Genomic DNA, 24,769 nt, shown 5'->3' on the forward strand with positions numbered 1-24,769 from the left:
GGAAAAGTTTGAGCGGGAGATTTCCTTTGTCTTGGGGACTCTCATGCATTATGAGGATCCACCCTGAAGAGACTAAGGGACATTAACTCAGAGCATTAAAGAATGTAAACCGCATAAGTTATGATTATGCCTCCTAGATCATGAGCTGTAGGATTATGCACGGAACAGAATGAGACCAGACATGACACTTTTAGAAGTACATAAAACAAAATTCATCCATCCTTAGTTTGTCTAGTGTCTTGAAAAGGGCATTCACAGGTATATATATTAAAAGAGAAAGTCAGGAAGAAAATACAAAAGTTTACAAACACATAACATTTACTTTGGGTTGAATTTTGAGATTTCTGAGTCCATTTCAAATGTGTGTGTGTCAGGGTGGAGGGGGGGTTCTTTGGAATGTCTTTGAAGATGGGACAACTCTAGCTCTGGCCAACATCTTGGTAGATAAGGTGTCATAGATGGCCCGTTTCCACTGAGTGGTACGGTACGGTAAGGGTCGGTACGGGTCATCTTTATCAGGCTTGCGTTTCCACTGCTAAAAGGGTACCAATGGTACACGTAGAAAGGAACCCAGACTCCTTTTAAGGATCTTAATGGAATTCTACCTCCAGACTGTATGTTGCCGTTCAGAGAGCTGAGCTGCTTATTTTAATGTATGTGCAAAGGTCTCTCTCTCTCATACACACACACATTATACTCCATATGAAAACCAGAAACTAAGCTTTTTTTGCACTGCAAAGAATTTTTACCTCTTCCCAACAGGGAAAACCACCAACAATAAAGATTATGTGATAATATGATGTCATGGCTTTGCAATCACAAAATGTCATTATAATGGAAGTCAATGGGGCAAAAACAGCCACCAACATAACGAAGGGGTAGTCAATTTGCCCAGAGTGTATTGCTGAGTATTTGAAACCAAATTGTCACCAAAATTTGCTGAAACAGAGACAGTTGTGGCCAAATTAGGACTCAAAATCACCCCAGAGTGGATGAAAACATCCTCAACAACAGCACACAAGGGTTAAGTCAGTATAATACTGTATACCGTGATAAACGCTTCACCAATTAATCAAGACAATTTGATGTAGTCATAAGCGATATTGTTATCTTGAGTGATATAGTGAGATTGTTTGTGATGCAGAGGCTGCGCTGGACGCCGCTCGAGCTCTGGACAGTCAGGTGTCTGCGGGATCAGCCACGACGGCAGCGGTGGTCGGAGCTCCACTAACAGACATCACCATCTCCACTGAGGCCATGAGTGTGGTGTCTGTGACAAGTCAATGCAGCTACAGCAGCACCATCGTCCACGTCCCACAGCCCGAGTCCGGTGAGTCTCTGGCTTCCTATACACCACAACTATGGGTGTTGTCTGTGCTAGTTGTTTGGCATCAGTGGTAAATGAACACAGCAAGGGTGGTGTGTTACTTGGAAGTCTTGGAAAAGTCATTGAATTTTAGTAGTAAATATGTGTATGAATCCTGCCTGTAGATGTTGAACTGAATCCTCTCGTTTCTTCTCCAGAAGTCACTGCTTTAGAAGATGCTCCGATGGGCAGTGAGCCTGCAGACTCCGCCCCTGCCCCTGCAAGCCCCACCCCTGACTCTGGCTCTGCCTCCACGTCTCAAGAGGAGCTGCTGGTGCTGGGACTGACCAAAGAGGTGCTGTCGGCTCACACACAAAAAGAAGAGCAGCAGTTTGTGGACCGATTCCGCCATCGTATCCTGCAGAGTCCATACAGCTCGTACCTGCAGCAGGACAACAGCAGCAATGCACATTCACATCACAGAGGTGCGTTCATCATCTGTTTGGTATATTGGATAACAGTGATAAAAGCAGCCAAAGGGGTTTCTGAAATGCACATTATATGCGGGGTTTCCGCAGGGTCTTAAATAGTCTAAAGTTTAAAAATCGAAATTGTAGGCCTTAAAAAGTCTTAAATTCGCTGTTCTAGGTCTAAAATATTTTTGCACAGGTCTTATTTTTCGGATGTCCATGTAACGGTGCATCTAATATTAATTTAAATTCTTTCTGTTGTTGTTGTTGCTTGGTTTTCATGGTGTTGTAGTTCTTTATTTCACTAGTCCAAATGTAATTTGAGGTATTTCAACTACAAATGAGACCAACATGCAATAGCCAATCAGCTTTCCGTTACTGAACTCAGTGCACACAGCGAATGTGACATCATTGTGGAGTTTGCGGAGGTTCGCTTCCAGTTTGATTTCGGCTGGCGGATCTCAAAGAAATGTTTTGAGACTCGGGTGAACAGTTTGCGTGGGGCTGTGTTTGATTTGAGTTGAATATGAAACACTTTGAAGAGATTTTGTCTGAAACAGATATGACTGTACAGACATCTTTAAGATCCGTCCATGCGTGATCATAGGGAGAACCAGATGACCAATAATTCTTGGCTAGAAATTGCAACAGCCATGGGAAAGGAGGAAAGTATTTGTAAACGTTTGGAAAAACCTGAGGGATAAGTTTGTTAAAACAAAGAAAGAGGCCATGGCAAAAGTGGAGACCCAGGTGGTTTTAATATTACAGAATATGTTTTTCCACCATTTATAGGTTTTACACTGATGTATATGTTACAAATTTACTTTTAAAACAATTTACAAGTTACAAACTAAAATTAAGTAACAAATTATGTCTTTGATAACTGGAAATGAAGATATGATCAGTTTACAATATACTGATGCCCAATTTCTAGGGTTTATTGGTGATAATGGTCAGGAATGTTGGACCATTATTGCCTTTTTAGCTTAAAAGTAGAGGACAGAAACTAGCCAGACAGTAACGTGTCAATTGTTGAGTGGGCAAAATAAACATAAAAAACCTCAGTATTTGTAGTAAGTGTACTATATATATATATATATATATATATATATATATATATTTGCTTTTATTCTTGCCATAATAAACAATATAACTGTAGAGCAACCCATGTTCTGTTGCCATTAATATGTAACTTTAATAGGTAAAACTGCCCGAGGTATGAACAAAAGCAAGTGATGCATCAAAGTTTGATTTAAGAAGTCTTGAATGGTTATAAAAATCTTCAATGATATTAATGATATGACCTAGTTCCGGAAACTTTCTACTTCTCCGTTTATCCGTCTGACTTTACAGTAGGTTTCTTTTGACTGCCCCCTGTCATTTAAAAGAATATCTCAATGGCGAACGCATCAAGTATAAAAGCCTCGTACGTTTCATGAGGTACGCGATCTGGTGGCAGGCGAAAGTATAAATCAGCCTTAAGATGTTTGTTTGTTTGTTTTTTCTGTGGTTAGCCTGTCTTCAGTTCTGTTCAATTTGAATACATTTATTTTACCACTAATTTTGTGATTTTTGCATTTTCTCTTTATGTGTATGCATGTGTGTTTGATATTGCAATATAGGTCTAAAATTTTATATTTAATGGTCTTAAAAAGGTCTTTAAAAGTCTTAAATTTAACATTATGATATCTGCAGAAACCCTGTATATATTTATGTTTGTATTATGTTGTTAAAAGAAAAACAAGTGTACATGTGAATTAACAGGGAATATGATCTGTAATGTAGGATAAAGATGGTAATTAATAGTGTGTATAATAATTTTTTATGATTTATTTGTATTATATATATTTATATATGTATATATTTATATGTATTTATATATGTATATATTTATATATGTATATATATATATTTATATATGTATATATATATATATATTTATATATATATATATATATATATATATATATATATATATATATATATATATTTATATATGTATATATATATATATATATATATATGTATATATATATATATATATATATATATATATATATATATATTTATATATGTATATATATATATTTATATATGTATATATATTTATATTTATATGTATATTTATATATGTATATATATATATTTATATATGTATATATTTATATATATATATATATATATATATATATATATATATATATATACATATATAAATATATAAATATAAATATATACATATATAAATATATATATATATATATACATATATAAATATATATATATATATATACATATATAAATATATATATATACATATATAAATATATATATATAAATATATACATATATAAATATATATATATATATATACATATATAAATATAAATATATACATATATAAATATATATATATATATATATATATATATATATATATTTATATATGTATATATATACATATATATATATTTATATATGTATATATATATATATATATATATATATATATATATATATATATATATATATATATATATATATATATATATATATACATATATATATATTTATATATGTATATATATATATATATATATATATTTATTACCTTTACATATTTACCTTTTATATGTGATATATTTTTATTATATTTATAATCAGGGCTTGAAATGAACTTTTTTGATCAACAGCCACTGTGGCTAGTAGATTTCCAACATTACTAGCCACTCGTCATTTTCACTAGCCACAATTTTGTTGTTGGGAAGATATTTTTTATATGCATAAATTTTACTTTGACATGCTAAAATTACTTGATTTAGACTTTGTTTTATCCTCATGCCTCCTCATTCATTTAACTTTTTTGTGCCTGCTTAATGTGCTTAAGGTGCATGAGCAAATGGGTCATGGTTTCAGTGTCGCATTGCAATTAGTTTTGATTTCACATGACTTTTCAGGGCTCAACACTTAATAATTTACCAAATTGATCTCTGACCACATCAACAATAAATAAATAATTATTTCTCAGCCACAAATTTTAAATTTACAAAAAGCCTTTAAGCTTACAAAAAGACATTTTGAAAAACATCCGAAGCTTTGGGAAGCAGCAGGACTGTGGGAGCACGAGCATCACTTTTTGTCCAGTCTATTTCAAAGAGAATCGATCGCAGCATGCTTTTTAATCAGTGGCCCGCATCACATCACAAACGATATTTTTCTCTCTGATGCCACTTCTCAATTCTAAGATGACATTTGTGCACATATAGTGCCATGCTTATTGTCGAACCCTGCTTTTAAGAAAACTGCCATTTAAACATGATTTTCAACCAGCTAAAATGGCTAGTGAGAGTGTCTGTCAAACCAGCCACAGCTGAAATCTACCCGCATTTCGTGGGTTAGTGGGTATTAATGTAAAGCTCTGTTCATAATTATAAATAATTTATTGTTATGTATTTTGTTTAACTCTATTAAAGAAACAGGGTTTCTGCTGGGTCTTATAAAGTCTTAAAATGTCTTAAACCTCAAAATCCAAATTTTAGGCCTTAAAAAGTTTTAAATTTACTGAAATCTTGTGTTGTAGGTCTTAAATCTTTTTTTAAACAGGTCTTAATTTTCCTTTGTTTATAAATTGCTACCCAATCTGGCCAACACCCATACAACCGCCAACAATCCATCTCAATAAAACTTTAACCCTTTATTTAAAAAGGTCCTTTTAACTCAATTTATCATAATGGTTTAATTATTTTTCTTACAATAACATTTGTTTAAAAGTTGTATTTACTGCTGAGGGCACAGACCTGGACAGATTGTTGTCCAAAGATTTAGTTTATTATAGTTTAAAAACTTTCAAAACATTTGTTCTTTTTTTTTTTTAAAGAAAGCTTATGTTTGGATAAAAGTGTATGGATACAAGTAGAGCGTGCTTGTTTTTACACAGTATTTAAAATATTCAGCTAAGAGATAAAATCTAAAATATTTGAACTGTTTATTATTAATGTATTATTGTATTATTAAAATGTATTAAATTATAATTCCATTTTTTTGATAGGGCAAATAAAAATCCTTTCCATCTGGGCCATTTTGAAAAATTCCTTAGCCTTTAGCGATTTATGAGTCAAAATTTCGTTAATAATGGGCTTAAAAAGTCTGAAATTTAACTCTGTGAAACCTGCAGAATCCCTGAAGATAATTTAGTTAATAAGATCATTTATTTTTGCCTTTTCCAGAAAATTGAAGGAAAACTATTTTATTATATTATATTCTATATAAAAAATATTTTGTTATTGATTATTTAGTTTTTTTTATATGGCAAGATTATATAAAATATTTCATTCTGTTTATTGTTTTAGTACAGGCATGGGCAAACTCGATCCTCGAGGGCCGGTGTCCCTGCAGAGTTTTGCTCCAACACTAATCAAACACACCTGAACACCCTAATTAGTGTCTTAGAAAGCTACAAGCAGGTGTGTTTGATTAGGGTTGGTGCAAAACTATGCAGGGACACCGGCCCTCCAGGATCGAGTTTGCCCATCCCTGTTTTAGTACATCAAGTAAAACCGATTGAAAATATGTAAGAATCTTTACAGCATTTAAGTTACTGAGCCAGTTCAAAATGCTAAACACAAAAAATGCACGAGCACTCAAATAAATAGTTCCCAAAAATAAAACAAATACATGAATGAATAAATAAATCTATGAGCATTTATATATCAAATACAGTAGTTAAAGTTCATATTAAAACCCATCAACAACCTCTATCTGCTCTAAAAACCCTCTTTCCCATCTGCTCTCAGGTGATGTTGTTCGACCACCAAACAAACACAAGCGTCCCAAACCAGAGGATTCGTCCGACAGCTATGAATGCTCTCAGCCGGGCAACTACTGGTCTCTTCCAGGACCCACAGCAGCGCCTCACTCCTCCTGGCCATCCTCAGAGTCCTCTCAGCCTCCGCCATCCAACATCGGCTTTGTGCCGCCCATGGCAGTACCCATGCAAACACCCCCGTACTTCAACATCATGGGTGCGGATCAGCAGCCCGTGATGCTTCAGCCGGATCCAGGAGTCCAGAACCTCCAGCCAATGACACCCATGATGGTGGTCCTGCTTCCCAGCTTCCCCATGTACCCCCCAAACAATGGCATGTATTTTCCTATGGCGGCACCAGGGGTGGTTCCCTATAACATGGGTGGCTTCGTCCCACCGGGAGCCCCGGTGCCAGCTGATGCTCATAATCTGGAGTCTGCTGGAGCCGGCGTGCCAGCAGAGCCGGACTCTATCCCTGAGCCGTGGTTTGGGGAGGATCTGGATGCAGCTCAGCCCACAGCGCTGTTCTCCAGCTCTCGCTCCAGTTCTCCCATCCAGCTCAATCTGCTGCAGGAGGAGCTGACCAAACCCAGTGAAGCTCAGACCTCCACCAATGCTGACAGTCTGCAGGAACACCACACCAAAACGGTGAGACCCCCAAGTCAAGTCTCATTTATTATATATGCAGGTTTTTTTTATCATATTTTCATGATGTATTTAAGATATTAAATATTTAGATGCAATCTCTTTAGATTCTCTCTCTTTCTCAATTCAGTTCATTCATTCATTCATTTCTTTTCGTCTTCGGTCCCTTTATTAATCCAAGGTCACCACAGCGGAATGAACCGCCAACTTATCCAGCTTATGTTTTATGCAGCGGTTGCCCTTCCAGCTGCAACCTATCACTGGGGAAACATCCATACACACTCATTCACACACATGCACTACGAACAATTTAGCTTATCCAACTCACCCATACCACATGTTTTTTTGGACATGTGGGGGAAACCGGAGCACCCGGAGGAAACCCAGGAGAACACAGGGAGAACATGCAAACTCCACACAGAAATGCTTACTGACCCAGTCGAGGCTCGAATCAGTGACCTTCTTGCTGTGAGGCGATTGTGCCACCCACTGCGCCACCGTGACGCCCTCAATTCAATTCAACAATTGCTTTATTGGCATGACAAATGCTACAAATGTATTGCCAAAGCATTTATAAAGTTTACATTTAACAGAACATGCATGTCGGCGCCAGAGGTGTAGTGGTTAGTGCGTCTGTTGTTGTGCGTATGTTGTGGTTTGTAAAAGTAGGATTTTAAAGTACTTAAATTCTTATAAATTAGTAAACTGTAATTTTTTTAAAGAGCCTCTATTATACATTAAAAAGGGTCATATTTTGGTTTTAAGGGTCTCCACCAACAGGCTGATATGCATGCAAGGTCAAAAAACACTTTCATTGTCTTGTAATATGCATTTATTTTTACCCCAGCAACTCCCATATGAATCATTCAGCGATTCATTTGTTCCCAAACCCCTCCTTAGTGCGAAGCTAATCTGCGCTGATTGGACCGATGACCGCCTGTTGCGATTGGTCGACAGCGTTCAGCACGAGACAGAGTGAAATGCCCACCACGGCTTATCATCAATTTTGAAGCAGTCAGAGTGCATATAGTGCATGTGTGAGCATACCTGCCAACACTCCTGTTTTTCCAGGGAGTCTCCCGTATTTCAGACCCATCTCCAGCCACCCGCCCATTTGTTTTTTATTCCAGAAAACTCTCATAATTTCAACCAGCCGGGTGTGTGTGAAACCCCCGGGTCGCCAACATTGGTATAGGATCCGAGCGCAGCGGCCACCCGTGACACGCTTCATAGTAGTTACTAACACCATAGTACACAGTACCCCGTTCTCAACAGTGTTATCAGTGCCGGCGTGTCCATAAAGGCCACCTAGGCGGCGTCTGCGAACCCCCCGATCCTCACTTTCATCCGCGACACCCACCCTCTCCCTCCTAGTCCTCACTTTAAATCCGCAAACCGGTCACTTTCTTTTTCACTTTCGGGTTGAGGGTGGCGTGATCGCTGTTCGCCTAGAGCGCCAGTTCAGTTTGCTCCGGCCCTGAGTGTTATTCAGACACCTCACCCCAAACCTAACCTCCCCGGTCTTCGGGATTTTCAGGGACAGATGTTGGCAGGTATGTGTGTGCAGTTAAAAACCAGCATGTTGCTCTATTCTTAACCATGACACACATTCAGTATTAATCCACACAGCGGCAAACGCTAAACTGTTTGAACCTTGACCACTGCACGCGTGTAGGAACAGCTGACGATGGCCATAGCAATGGCAAACAGCAGTAGATCGCGAGCTCACAAACACATTTAAATCCGTAAACGCGTAAAATCGCGTTTTTAACGTGCCTTTAGACGCGATATGAGAATATAAAGAGTTAACCAGATACAGTACACTCGGTTACAAGTAACAAAACACAATTAAATACATCATTTGCAAGCTAGAGAAAACAAGGAGGCAACCATTTTAATCACACTTACTTACACTTGTGAAATGGAGGAAGAAACTGATCTATGATGCACTGATCCATGTACTGACATAGTCTCTTACATCAATAGTCTTTTCTGATGCTTCCTTTAACAAACGGCCGACGAATGCCCCGTTGTAAGCGTGTAGATTGCTGAAGCACTCGAACAGCACAAGGCTGGGCTATAATGCTGAGGTATTTTTGCTAAACTAAACTTCAACCACTGACTCTTCAGAGTTTCATCTTTGGGTAGAGAAAATAACACTAGCTTTCCCCTCACACTTCCAATAATATCCAGCTGAGCACAGCGTCTTCATGACTTGATTCAACTGGGATCTGTTTGTCTTCCTCTTTTTCTTTGCTACTGTGTTAGTGGGCGGGACCGCAGGTGTCAATTTTCCCAGGTTTGCACGCGGAACAACTGGGCGGGGCTTAAGTTTCATATCGACGACACGCCGAAATGACTAAAGACTCGTTATCACAACGATTCATTCTAACCACTATGAGTCGACTCTTTAATAGATGAATCAATAGTTTTAAACACTGTCCACTTCCAGATTTAAACCTTAGCTGGATATTTCACCTCACTTAAAGCTGGGTTACACACTACAACCCCATAATAGGGGCTCTTTAATGTGAAATAATAAAGGTACTGTGAAAGATTACATTATTGTTTTATGAATTATTGTTAAAACGTGACGGTCTTAAGAGAGAAGTTATAATTAGTTCTGTAGTGTAGTGTAGTGTGATGCCAAACTGGGTAAGCTTGTATTAAGCCAAATGTGATCATCTGTGTGTGTGTGTGTGTTATCAGGATGATGCTCGCAGTGAGTGTGGTCATCAGGACGCTCACTCTTCCTCCAGTGAGATGCTGGATCAGCTGCTGCAGGAAGACGCTCGCTCCGGCACCGGCTCCAACGCCTCGGGGAGCGGCTCCGGAGAATCAGGAGGATCACTGGGCTCTGGATCAGGACTAGGCTCAAACGGGATGTCCACTGGTGCGGTTCACATCCCTCGCTGCATCTTTATTATAGCACACAATAGCACATTTCCTTATGAAGTCATGAGATACTGCATATTAAATAATCTTGCAAGAATATTTGAATGGAAATTCAGTCAAATAAAATCTCCTCTTCATTTACTCTAATCTTTTTGTATACAGACATGCACTGCGAAAAATTATAGGGCTTTATTATACACCCGGCGCAATAAGGCGCAAGACGTGTTTGGCGTGATTTGTTGCTATTTTCAGACCAGCGCAATAGTAATTTTCACGTTTTGCACCACGTTGTTTAAATAGCAAATCCATTTGTGCCTCTTTGTCGACTCATGGGTGTGCTGGTCTAGAAAAGAGGTGTGTTAAGGCGCATTGTTGTCACGTTGCTATTTTGAGGAACTGAAATAGACCGCGCCGTTGACCAACTGAAGGCTGCTGTAAAGTCCAGCACAGAGCGCCTATGCAGGTCCAAACGTTTACACATTGCTTAATACACACAGGATGTATGTCAATACACAAATATCTTTACAAATGAAAAATTATTATTACAAAAGATTAAAGGGATTAAAATATTACAAAAATTATTATTTCAACATAAATATAAAAATCAGTTCCTCCATGTCTTCATGTCGGGGGCTTTTCATTATCCACACCGTTTCGTTATCCACGAAAGAAAAAGGAGTAAAAGTAAAGTAAAGAGAAGGCCGAATGGAGGAGGCTTGTTCTTTATCCTCGCACTGCAGATGGTCTGTTTAACTATTTTTTCGGTAGTGAAATGTTCAGTTTTTTCACTTATAAAGTCCGCCGTAAATAACCAATTTTAAAAACCGCCAAATGTAAATAGCAAATGTGCTGTGGTGCAACGCAGCTGGCTCTTAAAGGGAATAGGAGATGAGATTCTAAATGGTTTAATGCACATTATGCTCAAAACACAGCCATAACTCATTAAGAGAATAAGCATAACCACGTTAGACCATGCGCTGGGGCCCAGAGCATATTTATCTGTCCTTAAAATAGCAAATGTGGATTTGGACACACACCCTTAATGCTTGTGCGCCATGCACTTTAGACTCTGCTTCTAGATTGTTAACATAAAGCACATAGTGTATAAAAAATTCCACTCAGGCTTTCATATTTAATGTCACAAAAATGTCTAGTTAGATTGTTGTTATTTTTATTATTATTATTATCATCATCATTATTATTATTATTGTTATTATTATTATCATCATCATCATTATTATTATTATTGTTGTTATTATTATTATTATCATCATTATTATTATTATTATCATTATTGTTGTTGTTGTTGTTATTATTATTATTATCATCATCATCATCATCATTATTATTATTATTATTATTATTTTTATTGTCATTATTATTATTATTATTATTCTCATTATTATTATTAATATTATCATTATCATTATTGTTATTATTATTATCATTATTAATATTATTATCATTATTGTTGTTGTTGTTGTTGTTATTATTATTATCATCATCATCATCATCATTATTATTATTATTTTTATTTTTATTGTCATTATTATTATTATTATTCTCATTATTATTATTAATATTATCATTATCATTATTGTTATTATTATTATCATTATTAATATTATTATCATTATTGTTGTTGTTGTTGTTGTTATTATTATTATCATCATCATCATCATCATTATTATTATTATTTTTATTGTCATTATTGTTATTATTATTATCATTATTAATATTATTATCGTTGTTGTTGTTGTTGTTATTATTATTATCATCATCATCATCATCATCATCATTATTATTATTATTATTATTTTTATTGTCATTATTGTTATTATTATTATCATTATTATTATTAATATTATCATTATCATTATTGTTATTATTATTATCATTATTATTATTAATATTATCATTATCATTATTGTTATTATTATTATTATTATTTAGTATAACTAAAACATTTAGGTGAAAGATTAAAATATATTTACAATAATTTTATTAGTAAAAAAATATGGATTTAATAGATTTTAGATTATAGAGTAGATTATTTTTACAGTATTTAGGTGAAGAATTAATATATAGCTCAAATATATATATACATTCAAAATACTTGCTGTAAAGCATTATTGATTATTTTATTGCAAAAATCATCTTTATCTTTATTACATGTCATCATTTACTTGTGACATCTGTTAACTTTACACGTTGTTACTTAAGTATTTCCTTTAAAAATGTACTCTTAAAATAATCTTTTATTTATTGATGTATGTCATAAGTAATGCATTGAAGTAGGAAAACAAATAAAGAGTGATTTTGAAAAAGTAAAGCTTAAATGGTGTGTTTGGTTTCCTGACATCATATGAAGTTATTTAAACTTTTAGGTATTTAGGTAAAATATTAATATTAATATATATATATATATATATATATATATATATATATATATATATATATATATATATATATATATATATATATATACACACACAGTTAAAGTCAGAATTATTAGCCTCCCTGTTTATTTTTTCAGCAATTTCTGTTTAACAGAGAGCACATTTTTCTTCAGCACATTTCTAATCATAATAGTTTTGATAACTCATCTCTAATAACTGATTTATTTTATCTTTGTCATGATGACAGTAAATAATATTTGACTAGATATTTATCAAGACACTTCTATACAGCTTAAAGTGACATTTAAAGCCTGAACTAAGTTAATTAGATTAACTAGGCAGATTAAGGGTAATTAGGCAAGTTATTGTATAACGATGGTTTGTCCTGTAGACTATCGAACAAAATATACAGCTTAAAGGGGCTAATAATTTGACCTTAAAATGGGTTTTAAAATATTGAAAAATGCTTTTATTCTAGCCAAAATAAAACAAATAAGAAATCTCCAGAAGAAAAAATATTATCAGACATATTGTGAAAATTTCCTTGCTCTGTTAAACATCATTTGGGAAATATATAAAAAGAAAAGAAAATTAAAAGGGGGGCTAATAATTCTGACTTCAAATGTACATATAAATACAATAAAATGTAGAGTCCAGCTTTTATTTTTATTATTATTGTTATTTTATTTATTATTAAAATTATTTTTAGTAATATAAATCTTGGAGGGTAAAATAATAGTTGTAAAAAAATAAAATAAAATAAATAATAATAATAATATATTTATATTTAAAATAAGTTGTTAGAAAGTTTAGAGTCCAGTTAGGTTGTTCTTATTGTTATTAGTAGTAGGATTATTTTTTTTATTAATAAAATATGTAGGTGAATGAATGTTAAGATATAATTAATTGTTTTTGTTTTATGAATAATTTTTGAATTATTAATATACTGCTTGAAAAAATATAAAGGGAATACTTATACAACACAAGGTACAGTAGCTCCAAGTTTTCACTTTATTTTTTTGATCAGTATATATAGTTTGTGTATATAATGTTGTTGCTTTTTAAGTATTTCCTTGCCGAATGCGCTCCAATGATAATCTGTATATATATATGTATATATACATACACATACACAAAACCGCAGTGTTTTCATCATCAAACTGACCCATGGTATTTCTCGTTCACAGGCAGCAGCAACAGCAGCAAGTATTTTGCCAGCAATGATTCCTCAGACACGTCCAGGAAAGCACGCAAATCTGCCGAGGCCCAGGAACGAGAGCGAAGCGGCTTCAAGAAACACGTGGACGACCCTCTGTGGAGCATGATCAAGCAGACGCCTGAACCCGTCATGTTGACCTACCAGATCAGCTCCAGGTATCAGACACTGTCCTGCTGTCTCTCTCTCTCTCTCTGTATTTCTGTCCCCGGTTCATTCCTCTGACCAGCCTGAGTCAGTCATGTTCAGCATCTCTCTCCACAGGAGTAAAAGAGAGCGCCACCTGCCTGAGGTAGGTCAGGTCTAAATATCTCATTGTGTCGTCAGACCTCAGGTATGTGATGCCAGGTACGCCATAGCTGCATTTCCATTGTCAGGCCCAAAGCTGTGCTCAAACATTTGCACAAGCTTGCGTTTCGCGCAGCTATTGAGACACTTTTAAATAGCGCGACAGAGGAAAGATCGAGTTTGCATCAGCAGTATTTAGACGTTAACATTACATTGGTGTGGTGTCAAGGCCACTGGGCTGATTTGTCTTCTGTGTGTGGATCTCCTTGCAGGGATCAGGCTCAGGTTCTTCAGGAGGATCGAGAGAAGCTGATTCTGATGCAGCCCATGCAGCCCTGGTTCACTCCAGACCAGAAGAAGGAGCTGGCTGAGGTTCATCCCTGGATCCAGCAGAACACCGTCCCGCAGGAGATCAACACACAGGTCCACAACATTGCGTTTACACCACAATCAACTGAACAGGCATATTATATGACACTGACTCAAATACCTCAGCTGATACCTGAAAAACTGATCAAAATGTGATGATTGTTTTGAGTGTAAGACCAAATGGATAACATCAAATGGATCAGATAAGATTGTAATTATCAGATTATTTTAAGATTGTTCAATTCAATGTGTTTATTTCTATAGCGCTTCTACAATGTAGATTGTGTCAAAGCAGCTTAACATAGAAATTCTAGTAAATTAAAACTGTGTCAGTCCAGTTTTCAGAGTTCAGTTCAGTTTAGTTCAGTGTGGTTTAATTTTCACTGCTGAAAGTCCAAACACTGAAGAGCAAATCTATCAATGTGCAGCTCTACAAGTCCCAAACCAAGCAAGCCAGGGGCGACAGTAGTGATTAGCTAAATTAAAAAAAAGAAATTAATAGAATTTTAAGAATGGTTGAAAAGAAGTAAACAAATGTTAATAGAAATGTATAAATTATTAGCAGACCCCCTTGTTTTTCACGATTTTTTTGTGATTTTGTTTTTGCAATAAAAATAACTGATTTTGTGCTGGTAATTTCCAGAAATTTGACCCAGACAATTTTGTGATTAAAAATATTTATTAATATAAAAAAATAATTAAATAATAACTATTAAATTAATTTCTTAAATTAATATCTAATTAAAAATAGTTGAAGTCAGAAATATTCACCCCCTTTAATTTTTAATTTATTTTTTTTATATTTCTCAAATGATATTTAACAAAGCAAAAAAATTTTCACAGTATGTCTGATAATATTTTCTTGTCTCGAGAAAGCATAATTTGTTTTATTTAGGCTAGAATAAAAGCAGTTTTGAATTTTTTATACCCATTTTAAGGTCAAATTTATTAACCCCTTTAGCCTATATACAATAACTTGCCTGATTACCCTATCCTGCCTAGTTAACCTAATTAACCTAGTTAATCCTTTAAATGTCACTTTAAGCTGTATAGAAGTGTCTTGATAAATATCTAGTCAAATATTATTTACTGTCATCATGGCAAAGATAAAATAAATCAGTTATTAGAAATGAGTTATTAAAACTATTATGATTAGAAATGTGTTGAGAAAATCTCACCGTTAAACAGAAAATGGGGAAAAAAATAAAGAGGGGGGCTAAAAATTCAACTGGATATTCAACTGGATATCTTATTTACCATAATAGGTAGCCTACTATGTTGGTACTATAATAATAAAAATAAAGCTTCTTTATTTTAGTCTCTTGTCAAAACAAGATCTAAAACGGTAGGAATTAAGCCAAATGAAGGTTGTATAACTCTTATTTTATTCATGATCATACTTTCAGATTTCACTCTTTGAAGCATCTGACATGTAAATCACACAGGACATGCAGCTTAAGGCTTCCCCTACCGTAATACACTTAAAACACTGATTGCCGAAAAACTCATCAACGGCAGGAAAAGAGTTAAACGAAAACATTTATCGATTTTACGCACATCATAATACCAGTCATACATGTAAAGCACAAATAATGTCCTTCAATTCGGTCACGTCCAGCAGTCGTCATCCGTGAATCAACCTCTATCATTGTAAGCTGCTTGCTTTTCTGTCTGTTCCATTGCTCCATTTGTTAGATGTTTGCTCACACTTTCTTTTGCAGTCTGAAGCACGTCAAACACAGAAAATGGACAAATCGCGCCACAGGATGTCTAATCCCATCTTTGCATTGACTTCACATGTAAATTACTCGTGCTTCATCCGTGTCTGCTAACTGCACAGGCTGCAAAACAACCCCCCCCCCCCCCCCTTCAATGAAATGTAATGATTGTGAGGCTGCAGTTGAGATGTCATTTTTCGAGAGACACTCAAATACATCACGTGCGCTGCGTATGCAACGTTTATAAGTCATGTAAAACAATAAATTGCAAACTGAAATAAATAAAATTTGATTATATGGTTTGGAATTTGATGTTTTATATGATTATTTACATTTGTGCGATTTATTTTGCGTTTAATTAAGAATTTTGCAGCATCGCAAAAAATGGCAACTAGTTAGGGGGTCTGTATTAGAAACATGTGAACAATAAGTAGTAGAATAAAAACAAAAGTAAATCTTTAGCAGCACAAATAAATGCATAAAAGGATGTGAATGTTATTATATTAATTTTACATTTTAAAATGTACAATATATAAATATTAAGAGTATTTTTAAATATTAGAGACAATTTTGTAAAGGCCTTCAGTCGAATTATTTGAAAACTTTAAATATGTTTGTGAAATATTAAAATATACATGAAACATTGTGACAACATTAATTTCAATGTCTTAATAAAGCAGTAATGTTATTTAATTGGTTATTATTAAAACATAAATATTGTTAAAAGGCCTTATGTCTAGTTATGTTCCTTTATTAGGTATATTCTTAAACACTTTATATTTTGAGGTCAAATATTCAAACATAAATGAAATAGTTTAATATATTTAAGTGGATTTAATAAAAAATTATTATATAAAAACTTTAAAATAGTTTACATTTTTAAGTCAAATTATTAAATGAAAATGAAATATTTTAAATATTTAAGTGTTTATTATTAAAATATTGGTTCAAAAGTGTTAGAATGTATTTTTTATTTTAATTATGTCTTTATTAAATAACTAATATTTTTAAAATATGAAGAGTTAAGTGAAAATCTATACTTAAATATTTAACAACATAAAATCATTGCCAAAGGACTTTAACAAACCAATGTTTAGTTATTTGTTATTATTTAAGTCAAGTATAAGATGTATTTTTACATAATATACAATAATGAACTCACTGTGTATGGATTATTTTAAATTAATTGCACAGTTTGTGAGAAGGGTATAAATTGAGGTCGGAGCCAGCTCCAAGTGGGTGGGACTTGAGCTCCAAGTGGGCTGTACAAACTTGGAGTTTTCATTTTAATAATATCTTATATATGATAAGATCCCTATCTAGGGTCAGGGAAACACGCTACAATTTAAGTTAAAGGGGAAAAACAAAAATGAACAACTTAAATTTAGCCAAATTATAAAATAAGTTAGAGGCCAATTTTGATAATAGAAAATATAACAAAATAATAAAAAACTAAAGGGCAAGGCAGCCAACAATCATCATCCTTCTCCTGTCCCAGCACTCAAACAACAACCCACACCAAATCCAATGTCAAAAATGTTAACAGATTAATAAATAATAAATGACCTGTGGTACAAAAACATAGGTCAGGAGGGGATAATGCCAAAACAATTTTTTAAGTGCCAGATCAAGTTCTTTTAGTTTCAAAGCAATGTGTGGGTCTATGTCTGGTACATTTAATGCAGCAGCATCTGAATCTAAGTTAACAGAGTCAGCTTCAGAACTATGCTCAGCATTTTCCTGCTCCCCTTGCTCTACAAAAATTCCCTCCTCAATCAATTTAGCATATGTCTCTCCTTTAATTACTTCTTTGCGTGCAGCTCTTGAAACAGTTAAATTATAAAAGTCTGCAATCACAAACAGATCTTTCTTTCGACAACGATCAAACTTCTCTACAGTCGGAGATAATGTGAACTTGACCAAATCAAAATCCATATTCTTCAAAAATACTACAGGATTTCCTCAACCGCCAAACTTCAAAACAGCCAAACAAGCTTACCATAAAAGAATTCAACAGTTGCTTTATAAATAAGGCACAAAAATGCAGCACGTGTTCAAAAAGAAAAATCTTTGAAATTGCTTAATGCAGCGGACGAGCCCCCAATTGTTATAGTCCAACCTATTATGTTTTATGAATGTCTATATTACCCCAACCCTAAACCCAACCTTACGGTAACCTGTTTTATTTTATTAATGTCTACTACATCTACAGCAACCCAGCCCACTTGTGGCGTAAGTCCCTCCCACTTGGAGGTTACCCAGCCTACTTGCAGTAAAATCCCTCCCACTCCTACTGCAGTTGCACTTGCATTCTGTGATGAATTTAGCAGTTAATTTCAGCCTTTTTTTACATTACAGATCATTATCAGTCTAACATTATATATATTTAGTGTTTTATTGTGATCATGTGTCTTTGTTGTTGTTTTATTTTGTAGGGTTGTGTAAGTTGTACCACAATAGAGCCGAATGAGGAGCTGAATCTTCAAACTGACTCTCCAAACCCTCAGACTCCTGACATCTCCTGTCCACAAGACTGTCCATCACATGACAACAGACCCGATGCAGACACCTGACATCACTCCAGCCCTCAGCCAATCCGAGCAGCCGCTGGTCCCGCACCCACACAAAGAGCCGATTCCTGTCTGCTCACAGTGAGTCCATACACTCGCAGGAGATGGACATCTCTCCGTTACAGACCATGGACCCAAATTACTGTGAATATCAGAGTATAATTTGGTAGTGATATTTGTGTTTAGTTGCTCTAATATGTCTTTTTTTAAGCTGTTTTTAAAGGGGTCATGAACTGAGAAATTTCGAATTTATTAAAATTAATTCCTATAACAGGTCAATGCTCTATAAAAACATCCAGCAAGTTTCAAAATGCTAAATAATCTCCTCAGTTTTAAAAACAGCCTATTATTGAAGCCAGTCTGCCAAAACGACAGGTTATGAATGTGCCTCTTTATTATGTAATAGTGCGACTAAACCCCGCCTCCAAAGAAAATCAACACCCACTTTTACATTATTTTCTGTTTAGCTCCGCCCACTGATTCACATTGTATTAGGAAAATAGCTAAAGCCAAATTGCGGAAAAGCACAGAGCACATCAAATAGGATTCAATGGCGAGTTTCACTTCACAATTTTCTTTAATGGCTTGTAACTACTTTCCGCGAATGTTTGACCCAGGTGTTCATTGCCATAGTGGTAAAACAATGTGGAAAAGCTTACACAATAAATACACAAGGAAAAAAAGTGTGAGGGTCACTACTTTTTTTCTGTGCAACAAGCGAGTGTTAGAAGCGTAACGTTGTGCAGCGCCACCTTGTGTCCCAGGGTATTTCTGTTTTTCATTAAAGGTGCTACAGTATATGTACATTTTTGACTCTTCTAAAGCATTAAAATACAGCAGATATTTAAGAAACATGTTAAGGGAACATACTCGTTTGTCTGAAAAAAGCAATGATAGTAATTTATTCTTCCACTTATTTAAGTGTGCGTTTCGTGTCAGAATGTCTGTCTTTTGTTTTGGTATTTGTAACTCCGCCCACTGCCAGTTTACTTAATTATGTTTCGGCACTCGGGTTGCCTTGGTGGAAAATTTATTTCATTTCAGTCATGAAGGCTGTATCCATGTATAAGCCAAATATGTGACCACCGCAGGACAGTAGCAGCAGCCTCAAAATGAGACACACTTTTTTCTTCGCATTAGTCCCTGATTATTAGGGGTCGCCACAGCGGAATGAACTGCCAGCTATTCCGGCATATGTTTTACGCAGCGGATGCCCTTCCAACCACAACCCAGTTGTGAAACACCCTGCTGAAACACCCATATAGTCTCACATTTACACACGCACTCATACACTATGGCCAATTTAGTTCATCCAATTCACTTATAGCGCATGTGTTTGGACTGTGGGGGAAACCGGAGCACCCGGAGGAAACCAAAGCCATCACGGGGACAACATGCAAACCTTATTGCTGTGAGGTGACGGTACTAAACACTGAGCCACTGTGCTGTGACACAGATTTAGAGTTATTAAAATCCACATGAGGTGGTTTTTAACTTGCAAGCGATAGAAATATTACCAATGGAAACATTATCTGAGCAGTTCACAGTGTCATGCAGAGCACTGAATCACTCTCTCTAGTTTACCCGCAGGATGTTTTTCACCTCAAGCTAATTTTCCACTTGATTATTTGAAAAATAATCACAATTGGCACACAGTCTATGTGATCGCTGCAAATATGTTGTGCATTTCACTTCATTCTTGCCGCCTGGTGGAAAATATACTAATCTACTTGGGTGAATACTTTCGATTTCGACTCGTTGTTGGGGTCATCAATCTGACATCTTGTGTGTGCGTCAAAACAAACCATCTAGTATTTTAAATTTGGACTTCAGTACCTAGTTCAACCACTAGGGTGTCATACTCTATCATACTTAGTGCTCTTTGGCCGCTATCGATTGACACGCCATTGATTGACACGATTGGCGCAAAGTCTGCGTTATTGTGCAAATACGTTGTGTATTTTGCTTCATTCTCGCCGACCAGTGGAAAAAGTTATTAATCTACCTGCGTGAATACTTTCGATTTTGAGTCGCTTCTGTTGATACCGTCGATCTTGCATCTTGTGTGTGCATCAAAACAAACCATCCAGTATTTTGGATTTGGACTGCAATACCTAGTTCAACCACTAGGTCCTACATACTCAGTCCTACATACTGTACCTTTAACAGCCATCTAATATCAGCAGGTGATTTTGCATGTTCACTCAACTCATCTGCGGTAAAAACTGCTTGGGCGCGAATGCCAAAAAACTGTTTTGGAAAACAGTTGAGTGATTAAAGAGTTGGTTCAGAGGTGGTTTTTAATTTGCAAGCGATAGAAATATTAGCAATGTAAACATTACTTGAGCAGTTTGCAGTGTAATGCAGAGCAATGAATCACTCCCTCTAGTTTACCCGCAGGATGTTTTTTTTTACCTCAAGCTAATTTTCAGATCAAGAATTATTTGAATTTGAACTAAGGACACGATCGGTGCAAAGTCTGTGTAATCTCTGCAAATACAATATGCAATTCGCTTCATTCTCGCCGCCTAGTTGAAATTCTCCTATGTAATCAATCTACTTGCTTATATACTTTCGATTTTGACTCGCTGCTGTTGTTGTCCTCAATCTGACATCTTGTGTGTGCATCAAAACAAAGCATTCAGTATTTTTGAATTTGAACCGCAGTACCTAGTTTAACCACTAGGTAGTCATACTCAGTCTTACTTAATGCACCTATAGACACCGTCTAATATCAGGAAGTGATTTTGCATTTTCATTCATTTGTAGTAAAAAACTGCTTGGGCATGAACGTCTCGGAAAAACAATTGCGATTACTAAACTAAACAGTTGAGTGAGTAAAGAGTCATAAAATCAAATAGTGGTTTTTAATTTGCAAGCGATAGAAATATTACCAACGTAAACATTATCTGAGCAGTTTGCAGTGTCATGCAGAGCACCGCATCACTCTTTTTAGTTTACCTGTAGGATGATTTTATTTATTTTTTTTACTTCAAGCTAATTTTCAGATCAAGTCGCGCAAAGTCTGTGTGATCTCTGCAAATACGTTGTGTATTTCGCTTCATTCTCGTCGACCGGTGGAAAATCGCCTTTGTAATCTACTTGTGTGAATACTTTCGATTTTGACTCGCTGCTGTTGGTGTCATTGATCTTACATCTTGTGTGTGCGTCAAAACAAACCATCCAGTATTTTGAATTTGGACTGCAGTACCTAGTTCAACCACTAGGTCCTACAAACTCAGTCCTACATACTGTACCTTCAACAGCCATCTATTATCAGCAGGTGATTTTGCATTTTCACTCAACTCGTCTGCAGTAAAAAAATGCTTGGGCCTGAATGGCAAAAAAATGTCTCGGACAAACGATTGTGATTAAATTGAGTAATAAACTTCCCAGTGTGTACGAGGCTATATATGTAAATATAGTAGACTGTCGAACACGTGCAGAAACGCACACATTCTTAAATATGTTAAACTGTCACACTAGTGGGCGTCAACCATGAATATTCAAATAGTGTATTCAGATGAGGGATGTCAAACCTATTATTTCTAAATGCTCAAGGTTGATATGTTATAAGCAGACCTTGAGAACAGTACAATCTCATAAAACAGGCAGTTCATGACCCTTTTAATTAGATATATGTCCTCCACTGAGCTCAGGAGGGTTTATTATCTCCAGTAGTGAGTTTCTCTCTGACCACTAAATGAATATAAATGTCCCACAATGCCGCAGCATCACTAAAGAACGTCTAAAAGCACCAAAACTGAATGAAAATCAACACTTTTAACAGCTGCTTGTTTTGCTTTATTTTCCTTTACGATCCTTTTAAATCTTTCCTGAGAGATGATTCATTTAAGTCAAACACGTCATTTGAATGAGGCCTTAAATCTGTTTTTCCTGTCCACGTGTTTGTTTGTTTTCATCTATAGATGTGACTGAAAGATGTCCAGCAAGGTTTTATGGTTTAACACTCTCAGCGATGGTGTAATTCGAAGATATAGACAGATTTTTTTTTCGTGGATGACAAAAACACACGTGTCTTGTTTTTCTTGAAGCTTGGGATGAAAATATATTATTTAAAAGTAATTGCGAGATTTTGTGTCAATTCTGAGGGGAAAAAAAAACAAAGATATGAATATAAATCAGAAATATTTTTGATTGACTAAACTAAGTACAAGGTATTAACTTCCAATTACATAATTTGTTTTTTATGCTTAAAGAAGCTTGCATTTTTCACCCAAGTAAAAATTTCAGGACAAATAAAAAACATGATAATATAATAAAGAATAACATAAGTGTGTGTATATATATACACTACCTGACTAAAGTATTGTCGCCGATTCAAGTTTTAGGAACAACAAATAATAACTTGACTTCTAGTTGATCATTTGGTGTCAGAAGTGGCTTATATGAAAGGCAAAGGCCTCTAGATTACACTTATTTTACCAAAATAAAATATGATCATGTCTTGATTTTGAATGATTTCATTAGGACAGTAAGATCTGACTTTGCTTAGACTAAAGTCTTGTCATTTAACAGAAATAATGTACAGTATAGAATATAAAGTCATGCTGCAGTGGAAAAAGACTGAATATTGTGTCTGACTCCATCATGAGCTTGGAGGACTGCATCCAGACATCTCTGCAATGACTCAAATCACTTATTAATAAAGTCATCTGGAATGACAAAGAAAGCGTTCTTGCAGGACTCCCAGAGTTCATCAAGATTCTTCAGATTCATCTTCAATGCCTCCTCCTTCATCTTACCCCAGACATGCTCAATAATGTTCATGTCTGGGGGCTGGCCAATCCTGGAGCACCTTGACCTTCTTTGCTTTCAGGAACTTTGATGTGGAGGCTGAAGTATGAGAAGGAGCGCTATCCTGCTGAAGAATTTGCCCTCTCCTGTGGTTTGTAATGTAATGGGCAGCACAGATGTCTTGATACCTCAGGCTGTTGATGTTGAAATCCACTCTGCAGATCTCTTGCACGCTCCCATACTGAATGTAACCCCAAACCATGATATTTCCTTCACCAAATTTGACTGAATTCTGTGACAATCATGGGTCCATGTGGGTTCCAGTAGGTCTTCTGCAGTATTTGTGATGATTGAGATGCAGTTCAACAGATGATTCATCAGAAAAATCGACCTTCTGCCACTTTTCCAGTTGATCAACTAGAAATCAAGTTATTATTTGTTGCTCTTACAACTGGGATCGACGACAAGACTTGTCAGGTAGTGTATACATTGAAAATTTAATAATTTTGAAAAAATACAAATCTATTAAATCCTTAAAACAATTATATTGTATATTATTATTATTATTATTATTATTATTATTATTATTATTATTATATTTCTATAATAATATCACATTTCATGCTCTTCACTAGTAAACTATAAAACTCATCAAATCCTTCGCAGAGTACTCAGAAAGACCAGCTCACTGCAGCGGTCCACATTTGCACCAAACCTCATTTTCATCATCTTGTGTTTTTTTCTTTATTTATTGACCTGTCATGTTCAGAAGAGGGTGTGTGTGTGTTTGTTTGTGTGTGTGTTTTCTGTGGTTTTCCCCATTTTCACATTAGATGTAGTTCTAGAGCGCCGCTGTCGCCACCCAACACAAAGCTTCTGATCTGTACAGTTTTGTGATCAAAAGATAGATTTTGTACAGTTTTTAGAGAGAAGTGTAAATATCACTATAATGTATTTTACGTAAAAAACAAAAAAAAACAAGGTGCAAAATTCAGTTAACTGTATGAAAAAGCCATTTTGTCTCAAATTTCAGGGAACTATTTTGTGACGCCACATGATGACTATGAATAAAGACCACAATGACTTCAACTGCTTTAAAATGTCTTCTTATTTATCGAATTTTAATTGTTTTTTTGTTTCCTTTTAAAGGGATACTTCACCCAAAGAGGAACATTCTGTCGTCGTTTAACAGGGTTTCTGCTGGGTCTTAAAGAGTCTTAAAATGTCTTAAGTCTCAAAATCCAAATTTTAGGTCTTAAAAAGTCTTAAATTTACTGAAATCCTGTGTTGTAGGTCTTAAATCTTTTTTTTAAACAGGTCATAATTTTCCT

At 35.1% G+C, this 24,769-nt stretch overlaps 1 protein-coding gene across 1 annotated transcript in view; it reads left to right on the forward strand.

Annotated features, from left to right (window-relative positions):
* Positions 1-24,527, forward strand: part of LOC130220164 (period circadian protein homolog 3-like) — a 46,827-nt gene extending 22,300 nt beyond the window's left edge. Inside the window, exons 12-18 of the mRNA XM_056452546.1 lie at positions 1,145-1,330; positions 1,525-1,791; positions 6,570-7,228; positions 9,935-10,118; positions 13,707-13,893; positions 14,296-14,446; positions 18,546-24,527. Of these exons, the coding sequence (XP_056308521.1) occupies positions 1,145-1,330; positions 1,525-1,791; positions 6,570-7,228; positions 9,935-10,118; positions 13,707-13,893; positions 14,296-14,446; positions 18,546-18,683 (1,772 nt within the window). The 3' untranslated portion in view covers positions 18,684-24,527. The remainder of the gene's footprint in view (positions 1-1,144; positions 1,331-1,524; positions 1,792-6,569; positions 7,229-9,934; positions 10,119-13,706; positions 13,894-14,295; positions 14,447-18,545) is intronic.
* The last annotated feature ends 242 nt before the right edge of the window (positions 24,528-24,769 follow it).

The sequence above is a fragment of the Danio aesculapii genome, unplaced genomic scaffold, assembly GCF_903798145.1.
Source record: "Danio aesculapii unplaced genomic scaffold, fDanAes4.1, whole genome shotgun sequence".
Classification (NCBI taxonomy): domain Eukaryota; kingdom Metazoa; phylum Chordata; class Actinopteri; order Cypriniformes; family Danionidae; genus Danio; species Danio aesculapii.